At 42.5% G+C, this 21532-nt stretch overlaps 1 protein-coding gene across 3 annotated transcripts in view; it reads right to left on the minus strand.

The window, feature by feature from the left end:
• Positions 1-2227: 2227 nt before the first annotated feature.
• PDCD1LG2 (programmed cell death 1 ligand 2) overlaps positions 2228-21532 on the minus strand; it is a 59346-nt gene continuing 40041 nt past the window's right edge. For 2 of the 3 annotated variants that reach the window (XM_026001627.2, XM_072761469.1), the window contains exons 6-7: positions 16109-16158; positions 2228-4817 (exon numbers count right to left, since the gene is read on the minus strand). In XM_026001627.2, the coding sequence (XP_025857412.2) occupies positions 4812-4817; positions 16109-16158 (56 nt within the window). In that variant the 3' untranslated portion in view covers positions 2228-4811. The remainder of the gene's footprint in view (positions 4818-16108; positions 16159-21532) is intronic. The other variant, XM_072761465.1, reaches the window with a different exon arrangement.

Below are 21532 nucleotides of genomic sequence, written 5' to 3' on the forward strand. Positions count from 1 at the left end.
TTTTTTAATATAAAGCCTATTTGCATCAGGTTTTTTTTTTTCAATTGCAACCAAATGATGCAAGTGATACCATTTCTTCTAAAAATAATGCATATAAAATTTATTTTGTCCTATGCTCCTGGTCAAAGCAGTTCCAAATTGCTGTCTTCTTGCCCAATTAATCAATAAATATATATTAGATATATATTAGGCCCTTGTAATATGGTCAAATGCCACAAAGTTTAAGAAAGTTCCTTGTGCTACAATCTAACTGGAATCCATGGTCTCTGTACTTTCCTCTCCCACAGAATAGATCTCCATTTACCCAGATGAGTTTTGATGCAGGAATTGGTTGGTCACTTGCCTCCTGTTCTCAGTTCCAAGCCTATTTTCTTCTTCTATTCTGTTCTGTTGGTCTAGGGCTGGAATTCTGTGGACTGCATTTACCAGCTTTCCTTGCTGGCTGGCTTCCTGTAAAGTTCAATAGATGGGAAGCCTGGAGAGACAGGAATGTGGGAGGCAGATCATTCCTTCCTGTTTTGTTTCTGCATTTCTCACATCAGCAATCAATCCACAGCAGGAAGCTAGCTGCAGTCTGCAGTTCTAAGAACTCTAAGGTATCTCTTTGGTATCTACTTTTTGCTCTTTCTGCTTTCTAATATCTTTATAACCAACTCCTAATATTAAATCCACTCCACTTTCCTCACTGGACACTGGGAGGAGTCCTAGGGCACAGACTCTTCAAAATAGAATTCTGGGGCTGATTTTCTTCGAACTCAGAGCCGAACTCTTTGCCAGTGGAAATGGGAACTGGTAATCTATAGCATGCAATGGCATTGTGATGCATTGCATTAGGATCTATTCCTCCTAGGTCTGAGTGGCAGCAGGATGCAGAGGTGTGGAGGTTCCCGAACTGCAAAAGATGGTCACAAGGAATGTAGGCTGAGGTGGCTGCTTCTGACTTGTGCCAGGGTGCTGGTGGGAGGGAAATAACAAGCACAGAGCATGCGGCTCAAATTGTCTTCAGAGCATCAGAGGACTCCTAAGCCTTCCCTGAAAGTATTTCTTATTCCTTCTAAGTTACAGGACAGACATATTTTACAAATTAAACTCCAGTCAAACATTCACAGACTGGCCAAGTCTCACGTGTGACAGTTGGGGCAGGAATTTGGAAGGAATAGGACTCCAACACTGGGAACAGGAACATTTGGGCAGACTTGGATGAAGCTGAAAATCTTGACCTCCCCTGACCCCTCAAAATCCTTGAACTTCCCTTGGAAGAAGCCTCTCATTTCCTATTTGATGATATCAGCCTTCTTTTGCTTAAAGACCTGTGCTGAGCACAGATGAGGCAGGTGCCTTGCATGGGGATCCCTATTCTTTTTAAGCCCCACTGCTCTCAGCTCTCATGGCCCTTGGGCTTTTATCTAGAGTCAGATCCCAGCATATTCCTGTGGGGGAGAAGGGCATAGTCTTGCTCTGGAGGAAAAGGATTTACCCCCCCAAATCACAAGATTTTGTTAAATTGATCCTAGAAGAAACCTAACTAATAAATATCAAGATGGATTCTAAGGGTATCAGGCCAAAACAGAAGACAACATTGTGTTGGGGCCAAATTTAGGTAACCCTGATATAATACACTTTCCGTAGGTTTTTGGACTTAATGCTACAGTAGATGGCTACAGCAACAGCCCCCAGGGAATAATGCCATTCTGTAGAGCAGGCCCTTGTGTAAGTCCCTCCCACATTGACTTTGGCCTAGCTACCTGACTTGCTTTGGCCAACAAATAATTAGCAAATGTGATGCAAACAGAAACCCCAAAACCACTTGTACCTCGGGGTTTGCCCTCTTTTGCTGTTTTTGGACCAGCTTCCAGACCAAAAAAAGCAGATAGACCTGCTGAAGATACATGGTGCAGCTAACAGCACCAACTCCAAGAATGTTGACTGAGGCCACCTAAGACCAGCAATCTCCAAACAATCTGTCAACTGCCTGCAAATGCATGAGTGAGCCCAGCTGGTGCCATATAAAACAGAAATGAGTTGCTCCAGCTAAACCCAGCCTAAATTGCTGACATACAAAATCATAAAAGCATACATGATAAACCTAAGCTGTGAAAGCTTTAAGTGTTGTTATACAGCAAAAGCAAGCTGAAACAAATGTATCAGCTTGAGCAGCTGGGAGTGGTCTGTTTACTTAGTTGTTTGGCTGAAACCTATGCTCAACGGTGAGGTTGAGTTGATAGGATTTCTTTTTTTTTTAAGATTTTATTTATTTATTCATGAGACACACACACACACACACACACACACACACACACACACACACACACACAGGCAGAGGGAGAAGCAGGCTCCATGCAGGGAGCCCAATGTGGGACTCGATCCTGGGTCTCCAGGATCAGGCCCTGGGCTGAAGGCGGCGCTAAACCGCTGAGCCACCAGGGCTGCCCGAGTTGATAGGATTTCTATGGAATAATAAACAGGAAGGCTCCTGAAGGCTTTAGGGGTTAGAAATAATGAAGTAATTCATCATGTATGAACTGTGCATATTTCTTCACCTTGAAAGACCCAAGGAACATTCCCTTCATGAGAGCATTGAGAAATGCATTAGTGAGGGAGCCCCAGCCACCTTGAACACTTCCAGGTAGCTGCTTTCTACAGGCCAAGGATGATAGGAGGAAAGTCTGTCCCCGAGATGGGCTTCGTGAATTCAGTAGAGAGGGTAAGATCCAGAATAGGTATCAGAATTCTTTACTTTTAGGAAATCTTTAGTAGTGGTTGGCCCTAAGAATGAAATAGACAGCCAGCCTACCAAAGCATTACTTGATCTATAGAATAGAAATCTGACTTGACTTTTTCACACCTGAGCATCATAGCTTCTTCCCTAATTCTCAGAGAGGACCCTGCAACAATGCCACAAATATGGCAGATCTTCCTCAAAGCCATCCCCAAAGGGACTTGAAGTCATCTATGAAGGTATCTGTGCATTGGGGGAAATGGAAATACCCAGGCTTTTCAGGGATTCCTAAACACTACTCTGAAATGATACTACTCTTTAAACCCTAAAGGTCACTGTAGTCCACTAGTCAAAAAATGGGCGTTCAGGGGATGAAGAGAGCTTGGGCCCAAACCCCTCTCGTTATGATCTATGACTCATGCGTCCATTAAAAAATGATAATTAGGAGGACCAGTCAGCCACACAGCTGGGAGCCCCTGGTATGATGACAAATTTAAAAAAGGACAGAAAATCACAACTATGGCTAAAATCGTGTCTATGTCAGGACAAGGACCAAATGCCAATAGCAAAAATGAAAATATTTGTGTCAAGATGATGAAATCATAGGTAATTTTTGTTTGTTTGGCTTTTCTCAATTCCTCAAACTCTCCCAAATGCTATTTTTGCTTCCTTTGTAAAAGGTACTTTTTTTTTTTAAAGACACAGAACTCATCCAGCTTTTGTGTTTTTAAGGAGTGCCATTATATACCTTTTAGCCAATCATATAAAGGTCGTAAAAAGTAAGAATATTACATGTAGCTATTCTCCTCCATATTTTGATGAGTCTCGGAGCCAACCATGCATGAAGCATCTACCCACCCAACACACTGTAGCACTGACAAAACCCTGCTCCCTTCTTGCCCTCCGGAGTTCTCACAGACTAAAGGGAAGATATAACCTGCTCCAATCCTCATGGTTCAAAACTGAGAAAGATAACCCACTAACCTAGGACTCTACTGGGCTTGACAAGGTATACATTTGGGAGTTTATAGGTTATGGTTGCAGCACAGAACAAACTTAACATGACTAACCGGTTGTTGCTGCAAGCAGTAAAATTGACCTTCCCCCTTGACACACACATAAGGGGATTCCACAGCATTTCTACATCACCAAACATCAAAGGCCTTGCCTAGTGAGTGTCACTGTGTCCAGACTTGGAACCGAACTACTGAAAGGTGAAGTTTAAAGCTATAGAGAAGGCCAGGAAAGAAGCTTTGACCATTATGGGTACCCATCTGAAATCTTGGCAGGTACAGCATATTAGTGTGCCAGATTTTTTTAAATGGATGCCATTGGTTTCTGAGGTTAAAAAAAAAAAAAATCAAAACAACAGCATTTTTTAAAAAAGGAAGATATAGTTTTTTAAAAAATCATTCAATATGGTGTCATTACAGGTTAAAACAAATGCTTTGTGATTTAGATCTCACAAAAATACTCAACGGCCTTTCTCTACAATTTGTAGTCGTGCACTACGTAATTAAATGCTTTCTGTTAATTCAAACAACTCAGAGGCTTTCAAGATTCCACTAAGCCATATGACATGTCAATTATGCCTTGACTTTGTTTAAAGCTCTGCGAGTTCATGGCCTCAATAAGCTTTTCTGGTATCCAGACAAAACTGTAGATAAAAATAATCTACTGGAAATTGGTCCATTTCTGTAACTGGAAATCATCTTTGCTTCTGGAAATCACTTTGGAAGTGTGAGGGGCAAAATTCCCTTTGTGCTCAGTCTGGCAGCAAGAAGGAGCCTCAGAACACTCATTGGCATCTAGCATCCAGCGTGATCATTTTCTAAAGTGCCGTAGTGCTTGCTTAGCGTCACAGTCTGCAGAGGGGAGAGCCTGGATCTGTGAGCGGCAGGCTGCCTGGCTTCCTCTGAGCACAGGAGGCCAGGAGCTGCCTCATCTTTTTGCAGTCTCCAGGTGAACACTGGATCTACACATTGGAAAAGTACAAACAAGCAGCTCTGCAGGCCACAGATTCTTGTTCAGAGTCCAGAAGCTTCTTGAGGATGTCCCATCAGGTCTCACCCCAGCTCCTGAAACCACAGGTTCAAATCTGGGGAGAGAAGTCCACAAATAGGGAAAATCAGTTTTCTGATCAGAAAGGATATGAGCTCTCAAAAATGAGACTGGAGTGACAAACCGCTGAAGGGGGTGGAGGGTTGGGGGCGGGAAAGCTCATGTATCCGATGCAGCATAGTTCAGAAGCTTTGTCTGTGCTTCTCTACCACAGCCCTGGGTCCAGGTCTCCAGACTCATTGCAAGAGGTTTTTTCTCTCCATCCTCTGGCCTGTAGTCAGCTCAGTTCATGGGGCTATTCAAAACCTTTGATAGATCCCCATTGCACTAGATATTTCTGTTCTTTCCTGCAGACTTGTTCTCCTCCCTGCTCTACTCTGCACAGGTCACAGGAGGATGACATTGGACTACTCACCAGGCTGTCTTCCCCCTGGCTCCCACTGCATGCTTTCCTCCCAGGCCAAAGGATAAAGAAAATTGTCATGGGCAGCATAGTGAGGGTGGGGTGTGCATGCTTCAGCAACTCCCCAGGCAGGTTGCCAACTGATTTTATCCTTGTGGAGGAGCCCTCTCCTACTGCTGTTACTTACCAGTGTTCTGGTAACTTCTTCCCCCGTCCCCTTCAGGCCTAGGGATGGTCAACTCTTCCCTGCTCTTGCCAGCTCCAGGGTGCTCAACTTCCCCCATTGGTCTCCTCCATTCTTTGCTCTTGTCTTTGTAACTAATAAAATCTGTAAGTGTGCCCTCCACTTCCTGCTGAGACCTGACCAAGGCACCCATGCCTGATGAGTGAAATCTCACTTCCTTTGTCTGGAACTCCTGGTTCCCAGGATGGCCCCTGACAGTCTTTCCTCTTATCTCACACTTGGCTTTTTCCAGGCTAGGGGCCCATGGCTTTTTCCACGGATGTTCATGTCTCCCTACCTCTGCCTTTCCCCCTGGCCCCCCCATCTAGAATAGTCTGTAGCTTCCATTCTTGCTTGGTCACCTCCAGGCACCTCTTCCATGAAAATTTCCCTCTTCTCTGACTATCTCCACCCTAAAATGATATTTTTCCCCATCTCTGAACTCTTATGTAGTATTTGTGCTTCTTATAAAGCCATAGAAAACTATAAAAAATACACTGACTTCTCACACATTTAAAAACCATGACCCTAGGTGAATGAGGCTGTCAGTGTCTCCTCCTCCAACACCCCCTCTCTCCCTGGAATAGCTGTTCTCTGCATGGAAGGAAGTGGGACATGGGGCTGGTGTTTCTGGGGATTCTGAGGATACGTAAATAAGGTGGGTTTTGGAATAAAGTGATAGTTTGAGAGCTACATGATTTTCTGAATATGTTCCAAGAAGTACACATGTACTTTAGAGGCTTTTGCAGGGATCTATGGTAGGGTTTATAGCCCCCCTTCCAGTTTCACCACCATTTTAATCTGCTTTTGTGAGATAATAGAAAATCTATGTACTGGTCTCTGGCCTGGGTTCCTGGCACAGAATTCCTACAATCTTTGTAATTTCCTAAGAGATAAGAGCTCTAGGAGCCTCTTTTGTTCTAACCTTTGGCTTTTGACTTCACTTCCTGACAGAGTTCCCAAATCCCTTGAAATTTCCTGGATGATAGCACTGTCTTTTGTTGTGAAGAGGTTACTCTTGGTGAGCTCCTGGATGGGGAAGGAGGTGGGAGAGTGGAATGGGACTGGTCACCAGAAAGACCAAGCTATGATTAGAAGCTTGGAATTTTCAGCTCCATCTCCTACTCCCAAACCCCATTCTCCAGAGAGGGGAGAAGGGCTAAAGATGGAGTTAATGATTGGTTATACTTATGGAATAAAGCCTCCATAAAAATCCCTAAGGTAGGGCTTCCAAGAGCTTTTGCGTTGGTGAGCACATATTGGTGCTAGGAGAGTGGCAAACGCATAGAGCATGGAAACCCCCACATATCTTGCCCTATGCATTTCTTCCATCTGGATGTTCATCTGTATCATAACCTTTTATAATGAATTGGTAAAAAGTAAGTAAACTGTTTTCCTGAGCTCTATGAACCACTCTTGCAAATTCGTTGAACCTAAGGAGGGGACGTTGGGAACCTCAGATTTACAGCTAATTGGTCAAAAGCACAGGTGACAACTGGAACTTGCCCCTGGCATCTGCAGTAGGGTGTGAAGGGTGGGGAGGGCAGTCTTGTGGGATCAAGCTCTTAACGGGTGGGATCTCATGCTATCTCCAGGTAGGTACTGTCAGAATTGAGTTAAATCATAGAACACCAAGCCGGTGTCACAGAGAATTTCCTGGTGGAGAAAAAGAACTCATGCATTCATGTCAGAGGTGTGGATGTAGTAGTGAGAGTAAAGGAGACACACTGGAAGACTGAAGATCACCCCCTTATGATATACAGGTATTCTAATATTTCCTTTATGAAAATGTTATCATGGGAAAAGGAAGAGAAGATCGGAAACCACTGAGGGGAAAAGGGGAACGGAGGCACCTGTGCCATGCTGGCCTGTGGAAGTTGTGGTCAGTTCTCAGGTGGAAGTTCTTAGGGGGAAGACAAGAGATTTATGCAAGAAAACAAAACAAAACCACAGACATTTGATCAATAGAGGGTATACAGAAATCTGGCTTTTAATTTTAGCCCAACTTATGCCAATGAGAATAGTTTTTTGAATACCTTGTCTCCAGTACTTGATTGTAAGAATCTTGGAGTACTAATGCTGTGCTTTGTTCATCCTTACAATTCCCACACAGCTGACCTGACACAAAGTTATGCAAATAGCAGACAGTATGTAATGCAGAGTGAATGAGAGAATGAGTAGTACTATACTGGGAATCATAAGACCTTTATTTCTCTGTTGTTATTTCATTCAAGAAAGTCACTTAACATCCCCTACGCCAAATCTTGCCATCTGTAAAATGAGGAAGTCAGGTTACATGGTTTGTAACTGCTAACAAACCATGTCATGATGACTAGGATAACTCTTTTTTAAAGGAATCATGATCTATATATACGGTATCAAAAATCTACTCTTGAAATCTACTGGTTGACAGTTTGGCTACATGAGAGCAAAAAGCCATGGGCCCAGACCTGATCTCTTACATCCTTGCAGGAAGGATGTATGTAGCCACTCCTTCTAGGTTCACTGGGTTAGGAACTCCTTTTTTTTTTTTCAAAGATTTTATTTATTTATTCATGACAGACACAGAGAGAGAGGCAGAGACACAGGCAGAGGGAGAAGCAGGCTCCATGCAGGGAGGCCGACGCAGGACTCAATCCTGGGTCTCCAGGATCACACCACCGGCTGAAGGCGGCACTAAACCTCTCGGCCACCGGGGCTGCCCGGGTTCGGAACTCCTAAAAGACAACCAAGACATTGGCATGTGTCCTTGAAAGAGGGCTCTCTATAGTTGATGAGGATCTAATGGAGAGTTCCCTATTATGCATTTGATATACTGGGATATGAAAGAGGGGATATGTAGAATGAGAGATAAGGATAGAGAGATCATTCTTCATCTAACAAGAACCCCTGGGTACTTAAAAAAATGATACACTGAGACATTTAAAAATGTATTCACGTACAAAGAAAATTCAGAAAGCATACATGCTTTCTGTATGTACATGCTTCCAGCATGTAAAGATGATGATTATAGGCATTCCAATATTTTTACTTCACTTCTTTGTGAGAAAGTGGTTGGTGATCTATTTAAAATATTTTTTAAAATAGAGCATTAATGATAATGGTAAGTATATTTTTACATCCTACCTTTCTTTTCTTTTTGTTCTATAGAAAGCATTTCCCCATATTATCATGCCTCAGAAACAGAATTGTAAATGGTGGTATATGCTGTATGAGTAGAGGTTCCAGTTTTTCTCTGTTGTATCAGTCAGGATGAGACTTGGTTATGCTGCAGTAACAAACAACCCCCAAACCCCCAAGGTTTATTCTTGCTCATATTCCATATCCACTGAGGATCAGCAAGGGGCTCTATTACTTGTAGTTCCTCAGAGACCCAAGCTGAGGTAGCATTCACTACCTCAGATGTTGCTGGTTACCATGCCAGATGGAAAAAGAAAATACAGCAAAGCCCAAGTTAGCCCTTATATCTTCTACCCAGAAGTAACACACATCACTCATGCTTATATTTAGTTGGCCAAATCGCGTGACCACACCCAACCACAAGTTAATTATAGAGATGTGCGATCCTATCACATATGCAAAAGCAGAACCAGGAACTATGTGAACTTGGAGAAGGATGGCAATGAGGTGTTTCTTTGGCTGCATTTAGTTTGACCTGAGTCTGTTGATTTTAGATATTAAAGTAAAGGCCTTGAAGGTCCACCTGGGGAGATCGAGAAGTCTGGATTTCTGCAAGAATAAGAACAGGCAACACTTCTCCCAGAGTGGCCTAGAAAGTTTGAGGCAGAGCCATGGGGTGGAAAACCCAGCCCTGCACAGCAGTCACCACACTTCTGAGTCCGGCAGGGCCCTCCCACATTAGCTGGGTCTCGCTTCAGATCTCTGGTCAATGAAGCAAAACCAAAGCTCTTCCCTTCCTCAGTGGGAAGGGAGACTATTTATCTGAGTAGAAGTCTTGGCAGATGGACATGCTCAGGGCAAGTCCCAAGACTGTCTATTAAGGTAAATGTGTGACTAAGAACAGGAGGGTCAGGATGATGCTTGCACAGCCTGGGACTTGACACTGTCCCCATGTAGGTGGTTTGGGGGTGAGGCAGAGCTGGGATGGCAGAGCACGGGTGTGGGAGAGTGAGTGCCCTGAGCGCCCTGAGCTGCCTGGACCCCTATGAGGCTCTGTCTTCAGTCTTTCTGGAGCTGAGATGGGAGCTGGGAGTAGCATCAGAGCACTGAGAAAAAGACCAAGTACAATCAGTGTGAGAAGGCACACAGACACAGACAACTTCTGGGTTGGGGGCCAGTGCACATTTTCTGGAGGGCCAGACTATAAAATCTTTAGACTTGATGGGCTATGTGGTCTCTACCATAGTCACTCAGCTCTGCCATCAGAGGCAGAGGGGGGCCATATGAAAGTTTGGGGGACAATAAGGAAACTATAAGCATGACTATATGTCAATAAAAGTTTGTTTACAAAAACAGGAGGTGATTTGCACCCTCCCTTCTCTTGAGCTGACACTTACCAATGGACAGTAAGTAGAATGTTAACTTTGGTCAACCACCATTTCATAGGTACCTACTGAAAGTATAACTCATCCTAGGATGTCGTGGGCTTTGAAAGGAAGAAGATACTGCACTTGCTTTCTAGAAATGTATAACTCAGTCCTCTAGAAACAGCAGATCCTACTTGCTGTGATCTATTACCTAGCATAAATGTTACAATTAATATACTCTGCTTTTTTTAACAAGATTTTATTCATTTATTTGAGAGAGAGAGAGAGAAAGAATGAGTAGGGGAGATGGACAGAGGCAGAAGCAGACTCCCAGCTGAGCACAGAGCCAAAGGTGGGGCTCCATCCCAGGACCCTGAGATCATGACCAGAGCTGAAGGCAGATGCTTAACTGACTTATTTTCTTTTAATAAATATATGCCATTTAGGACATATAACCTGGTCCTGTGAACCCAATTTTACTATATCCAGTACCTGCTTTCTAAGGATAAGAAAAAAAAAAGCTTAATAGTAAGTGACAAATCAGGGAAATTTATAGACTATATAGCAGGTAATGGGTTACTATTAACTCTAAGTGAAGGCATAAGTAAAAAGATGGAAAAGATGCATAGACAGTTCCCAAAGAAGATAAAAACCTATAAATTTATGAAATGTTTTAGCTCACTAGTTACTTTAAAGTGCAAATTAAAATAATAATGATGGGATTGCCGGGGTGGCTCAGTTGGTTGAGTGTTCGACTCTTGATTTTGGCTCAGGCAGTGGTCGCAGGATCGTGAGATCAAGCCCCATGTCAGGCTCTATGCTGGGTGTGGAGCTGCTTAAGATTCTCTCCTGGGGCACCTGGGTGGCTCAGTGGTTAAGCATCTACCTTTGGCTCAGGTCATGATCCCAGGATCCTGGGATCGAGTCCTGCAACAGGCTCCCCAGGAGACTGCTTCTCCCTCTGCCTATGACTCTGTCTCTCTATGTCTCTCATTAATAAATAAATAAAAATCTTTAAAAAAAAAAAAAAAGACTCTCTCCCTTTTCCTCCACCCTTCCCCCCTACCTTATGCTCACATGCTCTCTCTCTCTTTTAAAGCAGGAGAGAGGGATCCCTGGGTGGCGCAGTGGTTTGGCGCCTGCCTTTGGCCCGGGGCGCGATCCTGGAGACCCGGGATCGAATCCCACATCGGGCTCCCGGTGCATGGAGCCTGCTTCTCCCTCTGCCTGTCTCTGCCCCTCTCTCTCTCTCTCTCTATCTGTGTGACTATCATGAATAAATAAATAAAATCTTAAAAAAAAAAAATAAAGCAGGAGAGAAAGCGAGATATACAATTTTCAATTTCTGAATTAGTAAAATTTGAAAACAATAATACCTAGCACTGGGATAGGTGTAATAATAAAACTAGGTCTTTCATATATTGCTAGTACAAATTGGTACAACCTGTTAGAGGGCAATTCAGCAATACATTTTGAGAGTCTCAAAAACGCCTACAGATTTACCCCAGTAACTTGCATCTTAGATTTTACATACAGTAATAATCAGAGCTGAATATAAAGATTTATGTATAAGGCTATAATTGTGATAATACCTAAATAACAAAAACATGAAATGATTCTATAAGGTACACATGAAATGTCCAGCAACAGGGAATTAGGAAGCTAAGTCCCAGTCCATGTATACAATAAAATATGAAAGCCATTAATCACATAAGTAATCCTAATAACACAAAATTAAGTTTAAAAAAACTATATCAAGCTATGTGTATACCTTGTAATTTGATTTTGTAAAATTTAAATACAAAAAAATATTAGAAATTGAAGCAATATTAAGTATTAGCCATGGTAATCTGTGTGCAATGGATTCTAAATTACTTTAATTTCCTTTATACTTTCTTGGGCTTCATTTTTGCTCAGGAAAAAAATATGTAATTTTAAAAATGTTCTAAAAGGTGTATAAATTATTTATTTTTGAGCTGGCCAACAACTAAAATTAAACAAGATTTAGCTTGTAGTAGTGAGAAAAAATTCAGTCAAAATCAGTTAACTTTTACATTTACCGCAGAATAAACTACAAGAGCCACAGACTAATGGACGGTAAGATAGATGAATCATTTCCAAACCCTTCAGCTTAATTTTATCAGGGTATTTTGGTGACAGCCTTGTTCTTCCCCTCCTAGTTTACTCACCTATTCGTTATTTCAAAACACATAAAGTGCAGGACGCTGATAGGTCACACATCCTTTTGTTGCTGAAAGAGGCAATGAGCTGAGCAGAAACCCTAAAAGTGAGTCTGTGTGCACATCTAGGGCAGCAGGATCATGGCTGAATGGGTTTTAGACAGAACCCGGGCCTCTTGGACAACTCTGTGACCAGATAATAGATAGTCACATACTTCTACTTTTTTTCAGGCTCAGAAGAGTCCGGGAAATTCACTTACTCCAGCCAAGGCTGCCCCCCTCACATCTCAATGCCTGTGACGGTTAATGTTCTGTGTCAGTTTGGCTAAATGACTGTTGTACCCAGGCATTTGGTTAAGTGTTGGTCTAGATGTTGCTGTGAAGCAGGTATTTTGTAGATGTGATAAACACTCCCCATCAGGGGACTTTAAATAAAGCAGATGACCTTCTAGGATGTGGGTGGGTCTCATTCAATTGGTTGAAAAGTGACAACAGAGGTTTCCCAGAGAAGGACTTCTGCCTCAGATTGTGGTGCACGGGTCCCACCTGAGTTCCCAGCCTGCTGTCCTACTCTACAGATTTAGGTTTCCGAATTTTAAGTCTTACCTGAACTTCCAGCCTGCAAGCCCGCCTACAGATTTCACATTTGCCAGTCTCCTAGTGGTTCTGTGGTTCTGTTTCCCTGAAAGAGCCTGAAGTATCTCTTGCCCTCAACAACAGGCACCAAGTTCTTTGGCCCTCCAAACAGTGGGCCCCAGACCTATTCTCTTCCCATTCCCCAAATCACTATTTCCATGTCCTGCTCCCTCTTCTTCCTAGGGGATCATCTCCAAAATGCGAAATGAGTTCTCCATAAAGTGTTAACAACTGGTGAGCAACTTTATAGGGATGCTTCTTCTCCTCCCCACTCGCTATCTCTGTTGCCATCTCTGTCTCTCTCTCTCTCTCTCGAATAAATAAGCACAATCTTTAAAAAAAAAAACACTGAAATCTAACACATTGATATTTGTCTAGACAAAGTCATAAAACATTATGCTAAGTAAAAATGAGCCATTTTTTAAATATTCCACCACCATTGACCATTGTCAATTTCTACATTTGAGTCAATCCACAAATAACTTTGAATGCGACTGGACCAGGAAGAAAACAACATAATGTGTTGGCATTATGTAAGGGTTAAAATATGCATGTATGTGACAAAAGATAAACAGAAACACAGATACACACATAAATATTTTTTAAAAAGAGCATCTATTCCATGTTTGGCAAATATATGGCCAAGATCTATGACTTCTCCGCATCCCCACCCGAAGCAGACATCATTTATCAAACACCACACTCCTCGCCTAGAATTGGTCTCCCAAACCATCCCCTTCTCTCTGCCCTAAGCACCTCCTGAAGCTGACAGGAGGCCTGTTTGCCCTTCTGCACTTGGTCCAACCCTCTCGGTTTACAGGTGACAAAACTGAAGCCCAGAAAGGGAGTGGATCTTACCTGAGATTCTATAGTTAGCTCACAGAAAAACTTGAATCTAAATCCCTTGAATTTTAATCATGATCTCTTTTTTATAAAAAGAAATATTTTGGGCACACAATAAAGTATAATATTGTCAACATCTATGTGCCTACCCCTCAGAAAAATATCATTGACATCTGCATACCCAACCACCCAGTTTAAGAGGTTAAATTTGGTGTATATAATTTCCATGCTGTTTTGTACTTTTACTTCATAGGACTGTTTCCATAAATACGTAGAGGTTCTTTGCATGTTTTTAAACCCTGTAATTGCCAATATATTGTCTATATCTTTCTGAAATCTATCTTTCCTCTCAAAATTATGTTTTTCAGTTATCCATCTCAAAAATACATCCAGTTTTGGTGCTTTCATTTTAGTTGCTATGTATACTTCCTAGTCACCTATTCTTCCATTGATTCATATTTGATTATTTCTAATTTGCTGCTCTTGTAAATACTAGTACCAGGAACATTCCTATGTGAGTCCTCTGTGATGTGTATCTAAGTGGTTCTGACCTCTTCACAGCATAGCACATATTCTCAGGTAAGTTCCAGGGAGGAGTGAGGAAGGGAGAGGAGGAGCATCATTCCCTCACCTCATTGCCTCTCCCTGCCCCAGGTCGGAAGGTACAAAGGGTGATTATATTATCATTGGTTGGAGGAAAGAGAATTAGTCTTATTTCTTTAATTTGTCTTTTGACCAAGTATTTACTTCATTTTGAATTTCAGATACCATTTTAAAAGGATATGAGATTTTTCTGTTTTAAGGAGAGGTATTTGAAAATGGTTGATACCCTGTTAATCCAAAGAAGTCACTCTATTAACAGGGCAATATTCAGACGTATGGAGGCCGCAGGATGAGACATTTAGAATGGTTGCAAGCTTTTGAGCATCTCTCAATTCCTCAGATGGATGGTTCTGCCTTTCTTACTCAGATTCTAAGCTCTTTTCTGATAATACTTTCTTTCTAGGACAGAGGTTGCCACTGGCCACTGGTGGGCTCAGTTAGCCTATGGACATATTTTATTTGGTTTGTTTGGTACTTGAAATACTTTCAGGCAGCATTTAATCACCAGGATATTTTATATAAAAATCTGGATTTCCATCTTCTCTGACAATATTAGGCTAGTCCATTTGTCACCATTCCCTACCTGGTTATAGAATGTTCCTCTTACTCATTTCAACACCTGTCTGGCAATATGGGCATCTGAGTTTACCCCTCTGCTCTCAAGACTTTCACTATTTCTTCCTCCTGCTGAGTAGTTGAAGGAGACAGATGCAAAGGCTCGAGCTCATGGAACTCAGACAAATGCTTGAGGCCACTCCCATGGAAACTCACCTGTTGATCAAGTGGATGGATCTATAGGAACACAGGAGTTTTGTTTCTCAAGAAACAGATGTTTCAATTAGGACCGCCAGTATTAATCTGAAACTTTTCTGAGTCCAGAAAATCTCACTGTGGATTCAGAGAAACTCAGCATAACTGGACCTCAAGTATAGCTCAGGTCTAAGCTGCAGTTTGCTCCTTGGTTCTGCACCCAGGGATGAGTATTACGGCAACAGGCTGTACGTTCACGAATGGCTTTCAGGGATATGGTGGCAGGTGGGAGGCTGCAGGGCCTAATTTTATTCCTTCTGGTCCTATTTTATGCTTATAAGTTGCTGTGTGTTCTGTATCAGCCAGACACAGAACCTGGTATGGAAGGTTTTCTAGAGTTGCTTTTACAGTTGGTGCCTCTGGAATTCTACAGATATATTCAGCAGAATTCTAAAAAGACCAGTTCTGAATATTTTGAGTGGCTGATAACAAAGCTATTTAGAAATTTCTGTGAATTGCCTCTCATTTTGGTGAACTCATGAATTCATGTGTCACACCACGTGATTCCTAGATTACAAAACGAAAGGTGGCTTTCCAAGAGAGCTAGAAATACCCTTTGTGCAATATGACCCAGGCCTGTTGTCCTCAAAACACCACTTCCCCAGGGTCTATGCTTTTCATCCAACTAGCCCAAATGATTTTAGCAACCCCAATTCCCCTGACCTCCACATCCCATCTTCCACAAATTCCAACTCCAAGCCTGTCAGCTTCATGAAGAGACTTTCTTTCTACTCCCTGAGCATTACAAACTTGACCCATAGCCAAGACAACGTACTTAGTAATTGTTGCAAAAACAGGAGCTGTTGGTTGCTTTACAGTTGAATATCTTCCCTTGGTGTTAAGTATTAACCACATTTCTAAATATGTGAGCCCAGATGTCCTGTGCTGGAGAGCTTAGAAATATAGACAGACCAAAGGCTGTACAACTGTTCTGTGGTTGTACAGCAGACACGTTTTTTTTTCCTCCCAAGAAAGTATAGAACAACATACGGTTACAACAGCAACTAGCTGAAATGTCATTGAACAGAAAGATTCTGCAGAGACTGAAACCGTCCAGTTGCCCTTTGTGCATTCATAGAACAGTGGTCATTTCTTAAATCAAGCTGGGACAGAAAAAGACAAGACAAATCATGGACTACTCACAGCTCCGTCCACTTCCCTCCTTGGGGTGGTGATAGAGTTTTTTGTTGTGTCTGAAAAAGAGAAATTCCAGTGATGGAAAAAGATTAATGAGAAAAGTATTCTGTTTATAGGCTAAAAGATGGCAGAACAAAAAGTTAATCCAAATAAAAGACATGTAAAAATCTAAATGTGCCTTTTGGCTGGAGACCTCAGGCTGAATGACAGGGTATGTAAAACCATACTCTTAGGTGAAAACTGCAAACAAAGCAGTCCTCTGCTTTCCTTTCTCAAACCCTGGTCCCAGGCACTCAAAAACTGAGGGCCTGCTAATTTGGGTATTCAGCCCAGGAAACTGGGCTGGCTTCAGGATTCTCTCTCCCTTTTCTGCTTTTTTCTTGACTGCCGCTTCCTTCCTGTCTGCCCTACATAGCGCAAAAGGTCCGATCAATTATTTTATACTAAGTGTACATGACAGATACTGTTTCAAAGTAACTCAGGGGGAAGAAGCACAAGTTCATAAAAGGAAACCACTGTTCCCCTGGTTTCATTTCTTTTTCAACCCCTGATGTCACATTCTCTCCCCTACATTGATTTTCTTCCAGAGCTTCACGTCCATGTCCTGCAGTTGCCTGGGTACCTGAACTCAGTGAATCCCTAATTCTGCTTCTGCTCTGTATACCAGATTTTTAGTAATTCCCTCATGACAATACTGACATTGGCCTGGACTTGGAGGGCCTCCATCCAGCATTGCAGTCTTCTTTACAAGGATTTATATTTGATTTACACTGAGCCTAAGAGTTAACCCACAGAAATTGTCCTTGAATGGTAGAGTCCTCTCTTTTTTAAAATTTTATTAATTTATTGATAGACACAGAGAGAGAGCACAAGTAAGGGGAGCAGCAGACAGAAAATGAGAAGCAGACTATCTGCTGAGCAGGGAGCCCGATGTGGGGCTCAATCCTAGGATCCTGGGATCATGGCCTGAGCCAAAGGCAGATTCTTCACCAACTCAGCCACCTAGTCACCCCTAGGGCAGTCCTCTCTAATGTTTGGGATTAGTGCAGCCATTCTATGGTTCTTAAGTAACCATCAGCCAACATATTCTGTCTTTGGTTTAAATCCCTGTAAAGTCCTGGCTCAATCTCTTAGGACAGTGTCATTTAGACTGTAGAGTCCATGGGCTAATGGTGGTAGGTGAACTATTGGTTAGCAGCCCTCAATGAGACAATTATAGAGATCTAGTATAAACATTTAGAAACTTTAATAGTAATTTGTCTATGTTTTTTTTTCCTGACATTTATTGAAATGTCATATATTTATTGAATCCAGTAAAAACTGGGCTTGTATGTCTTTTTCTTTTTCTTTCGCTTTTTAGTAATTCAATTTTTAGCTTATTTTGCAAAAGCAGTGACCCTAACATGTTAAAAATATAATAAAAATAAATAGTTCCTTACCACAGAGCTTTTGAGAAATACTGTTCTTAAGTCCAGTTATGCTGAGTTTCTCTGAATCCACAGTGAGATTTTCTGGACTCAGAAAAGTTTCAGATTAATACTGGCAGTCCTAATTGAAACATCTGTTTCTTGAGAAACAAAACTCCTGTGTTCCTATAGATCCATCCACTTGATCAACAGGTGAGTTTCCATGGGAGTGGCCTCAAGCATTTGTCTGAGTTCCATGAGCTCGAGCCTTTGCATCTGTCTCCTTCAACTACTCAGCAGGAGGAAGAAATAGTGAAAGTCTTGAGAGCAGAGGGGTAAACTCAGATGCCCATATTGCCAGACAGGTGTTGAAATGAGTAAGAGGAACATTCTATAACCAGGTAGGGAATGGTGACAAATGGACTAGCCTAATATTGTCAGAGAAGATGGAAATCCAGATTTTTATATAAAATATCCTGGTGATTAAATGCTGCCTGAAAGTATTTCAAGTACCAAACAAACCAAATAAAATATGTCCATAGGCTAACTGAGCCCACCAGTGGCCAGTGGCAACCTCTGTCCTAGAAAGAAAGTATTATCAGAAAAGAGCTTAGAATCTGAGTAAGAAAGGCAGAACCATCCATCTGAGGATCCCTGGGTGGCTTAGCAGTTTGGCGCCTGCCTTGGGCCCAGGCAGTGATCCTGGAGTCCAGGAATCAAGTCCCATGTCAGGCTCCTTGCATGGAGCCTGCTTCTCCCTCTGCTTATGTCTCTGCTTCTCTCTCTCTCTCTCTCTCTCTCATGAATAAGTAAATAAAATCTAAATAAATAAATAAATAAATAAATAAATAAATAAATAAATAAGACCTGTAGGCCTATTCTAGAGATCTGGTCTCTATAGCAACCTGATGACTCTTCCTGGATTCTGTGCTTGGCTTTTCCATTGGCCCAGCCAATGGTCAAGTCACTCAATTCTTTTGGAATGAAACTCTCTCCTTCCATTGCTCAAAATAATGCTAGTCAGATTGAGTCAATTGTTTTTAAGCACTTTGGTAACAAAAAAGGCCACACATTTTAGTGTTAGACAGACCTGTGTTCAAACCCCAGCTATATGACTTTAGGAATACTTTCTGAGCTTCGGTTTCTTCATCTGCCATGCCAACACTATCCCTTGCCTCAAGCAGTTTTTGTAAAATTAATTGAAAAGAAGTTTGTAAGGGGTCTAGCCCAGTGCTGTCCAACAGAACTTTCTGCAAAGATGGAAATATTGTATATCTGCTGTGTCCAATGCAGTAGCCTCTAGCCCCATGTCACTGTTGAGCATTAATAAGGTATAAACACTTAAAATGTGACCAAGGAATTGAATTTTTATTTAATTTAAATGTAAATAACACATATGGCTATTATATCATATGGAGCAGATTAGCATTGGTACCTGCAGATAGTAAGTTCAATGTGTAAAATTTTATTGAATATCTACATATGCCAGGTAACGTTTCAGACAGTAGGCATATATTGGTGAATAAGAGAAACACAGCCCCTGCACTCATGAACTTACAGACTAGCAGATGTAGCAGACCTTGACATTGTTTTTACAATAGAAGTTGCTAGATTCTTCTCTAGAATCTAGTGAGTCACCTGGAGCCCTGAATTGTTAAAACGCTCCTCTTAGGTTGAGTGCTCCTCTTAGGTACAAAACCTTTTATGGACTGACCACGGCTGCCCCTCCCAGTACATCACGCTGTGCAGAGTTGGTCGTTGAAACATAGGTGGATAAATCTGTTTAGGAACCAAGGAGCCTTCTGGCTAGAAAGGGGATGAGAGGGATCCCTGGGTGGCACAGCGGTTTGGCGCCTGCCTTCAGCCCAGGGCGTGATCCTGGAGACCCGGGATCGAGTCCCACGTCGGGCTCCCGGTGCATGGAGCCTGCTTCTCCCTCTGACTGTGTCTCTGCCCCCTCCCTCCCTCCCTCTCTCTCTCTCTCTCTCTCTGTGTGTGTGTGACTATCATAAATAAAAAAAAAAAAAAAAGAAAGGGGATGAGATTGTTACCCCTTTACTTGACTCTCTCAGATGGATTGAGAAGTTCAGGGTAGCCTGGCTCTAAGAGGAACTCAAGAAAGTTATGGGGCACGTGGGTGGGTCAATGGTTGAGTGTCTGCCTTTGGCTCAGGCCATGATCCCAGAGTCCTGGGATCGCATCTTGCATCAGGCTCCTCGCGGGGAGCCTGTTTCTCCCTCTACCTGTGTCTCTACCGCTCTCTGTGTGTGTCTCTCATGAATAAATAAATAAAATCTTAAAAAAAAAAAAAGAAGAAGGAATTTAGGACTGCCATCCCAGGCTTGAGCAGAAGAAGCTGGCTGGGTGCAGCTGTAGTTAAAGCAGGAAGCCCCTTTGGTCTCATCAGCTCTTGAGGGTCTTGCTTTGGAAACAATGGTAAAACATGTGAAGGGAGCCAGAAAGTTGTCATTTTGGGTCATTCTGGTCTGTGTGAGAACCCGGACCAGCAAGACTGTCTTGCATGTTGGATGGAGACCCTCATCCACCCACCCCAGAGGGAACAGAGCTGTGTATGGCAGGAGTAGAAACAGTAGCAGCTCAAAACCAGGGCCCTCTGAGGAACTGACCTGGCACCCTGGGAGCCTCCCTGCCTGTTTGGAAGCAGCAGCCCTGTGGGCTAAGTTAGCCTCCTGACAAGTCTGTGGGAGGTGAAGAAGTACAAGCTGCAAGAAGGAGAGACTAGACTTCTGGCTAAGATGGGCAGGTGGGTGCTTGAGGAAATTAATTGGAAAATTAAAAGGGATGCAATTACATTTATAGCCCAAAGTATTAAAATAGGTCCTAGACATATAAATGTGTGCTCAGTGTATTGAAAAGAGAAGTAGGTGCTATGGCGATTTGCTGTAATGGGTATGATGAGGGCATAGAATCAGAGCAGGCTTGATGAAATGGCAGCTTGGCTGAGATTCAAAGGATGACAGGCATCAAGGAGGGCATGTGATATGAATAGCTCTGGGTGTTATACACAACTGATAAATTATTGAAAACTACATCTGAAACTAATGATGTTACTGTACGTTGGCAAACTGAATTAAAAAATAAAATTAAAATGCATAGTAAAAAAATAAATAAAGGATGACCAACTCAGGCGAACTAGGAGAAGGAAGTACTTTAAGAAGAGCGAATGCTAAATGAGAAAACTCAGGATTAAGGGAGTTGGGGGTCTCTGAGAACTACAAACTCCTCTACAGCTAGAGCTTGGAGGACACTGGCCATGGTAAGGAAGTGTAAAGCTGTTGTGAGTCACACCACTCAGGGCTTGTTGGGGCTTCATCTGGTGAGCAGGGGAAGCCCTGGAGGAGGGCCAGTCATGGAGATGTAGTAGGCTGGTGGAATTTGAAGCCTGTTCCAGCTAAAAGTGAAATAGACCGTATCACAAGTGGCAAGAATGCATGCAGGGAGACAAGTTGGAAGATCTTGTTCTAGTCCAGGTGAACCCCAGTAATGGCAGTGAGGTTGGGTCAATAAGCTGTGAAATGCTCATCCTCATGTCATTTCCCATTTTACAGATAGAAAAACCATCTCAAAGAAGTTAGGTGATTCGTTCACGATCATAGAGCCTATACATGGCAGCATCAGGTCCAGACCTAGCCTTCGGACCCTGGTTTAAAGCTCTATTCACAGTGTCAGCCATTCTCAACCTTCTTCCATGACACATGAATCTGTGTCCATGGCAGATGCATTTTTGCATGTGCACCTGTGTGCCTCCCATGAGAGAAAGCAGATCCCAGTGCATGTGAGTTGCGGGGTGGGAGTGGAGGGCATGTCTTATATAGACTGCTGTGATTTCACTCTGGTTCAGTATAAACAAAAAAGGAATCATTTGCAAATGTATTCACTTAACTCTTATTAACAACAAGTGTCTCCCACCGCAGCTGGTACCTGAGCCTTGCACCCAGTTTGGAGCTGCTGAAATCCTTACTCACCTGTGAGACTGGGGTAAAGGATAATGGGAAGAATTTCT

The sequence above is a fragment of the Vulpes vulpes genome, chromosome 1 (genome assembly GCF_048418805.1).
Source record: "Vulpes vulpes isolate BD-2025 chromosome 1, VulVul3, whole genome shotgun sequence".
NCBI lineage: Eukaryota > Metazoa > Chordata > Mammalia > Carnivora > Canidae > Vulpes > Vulpes vulpes.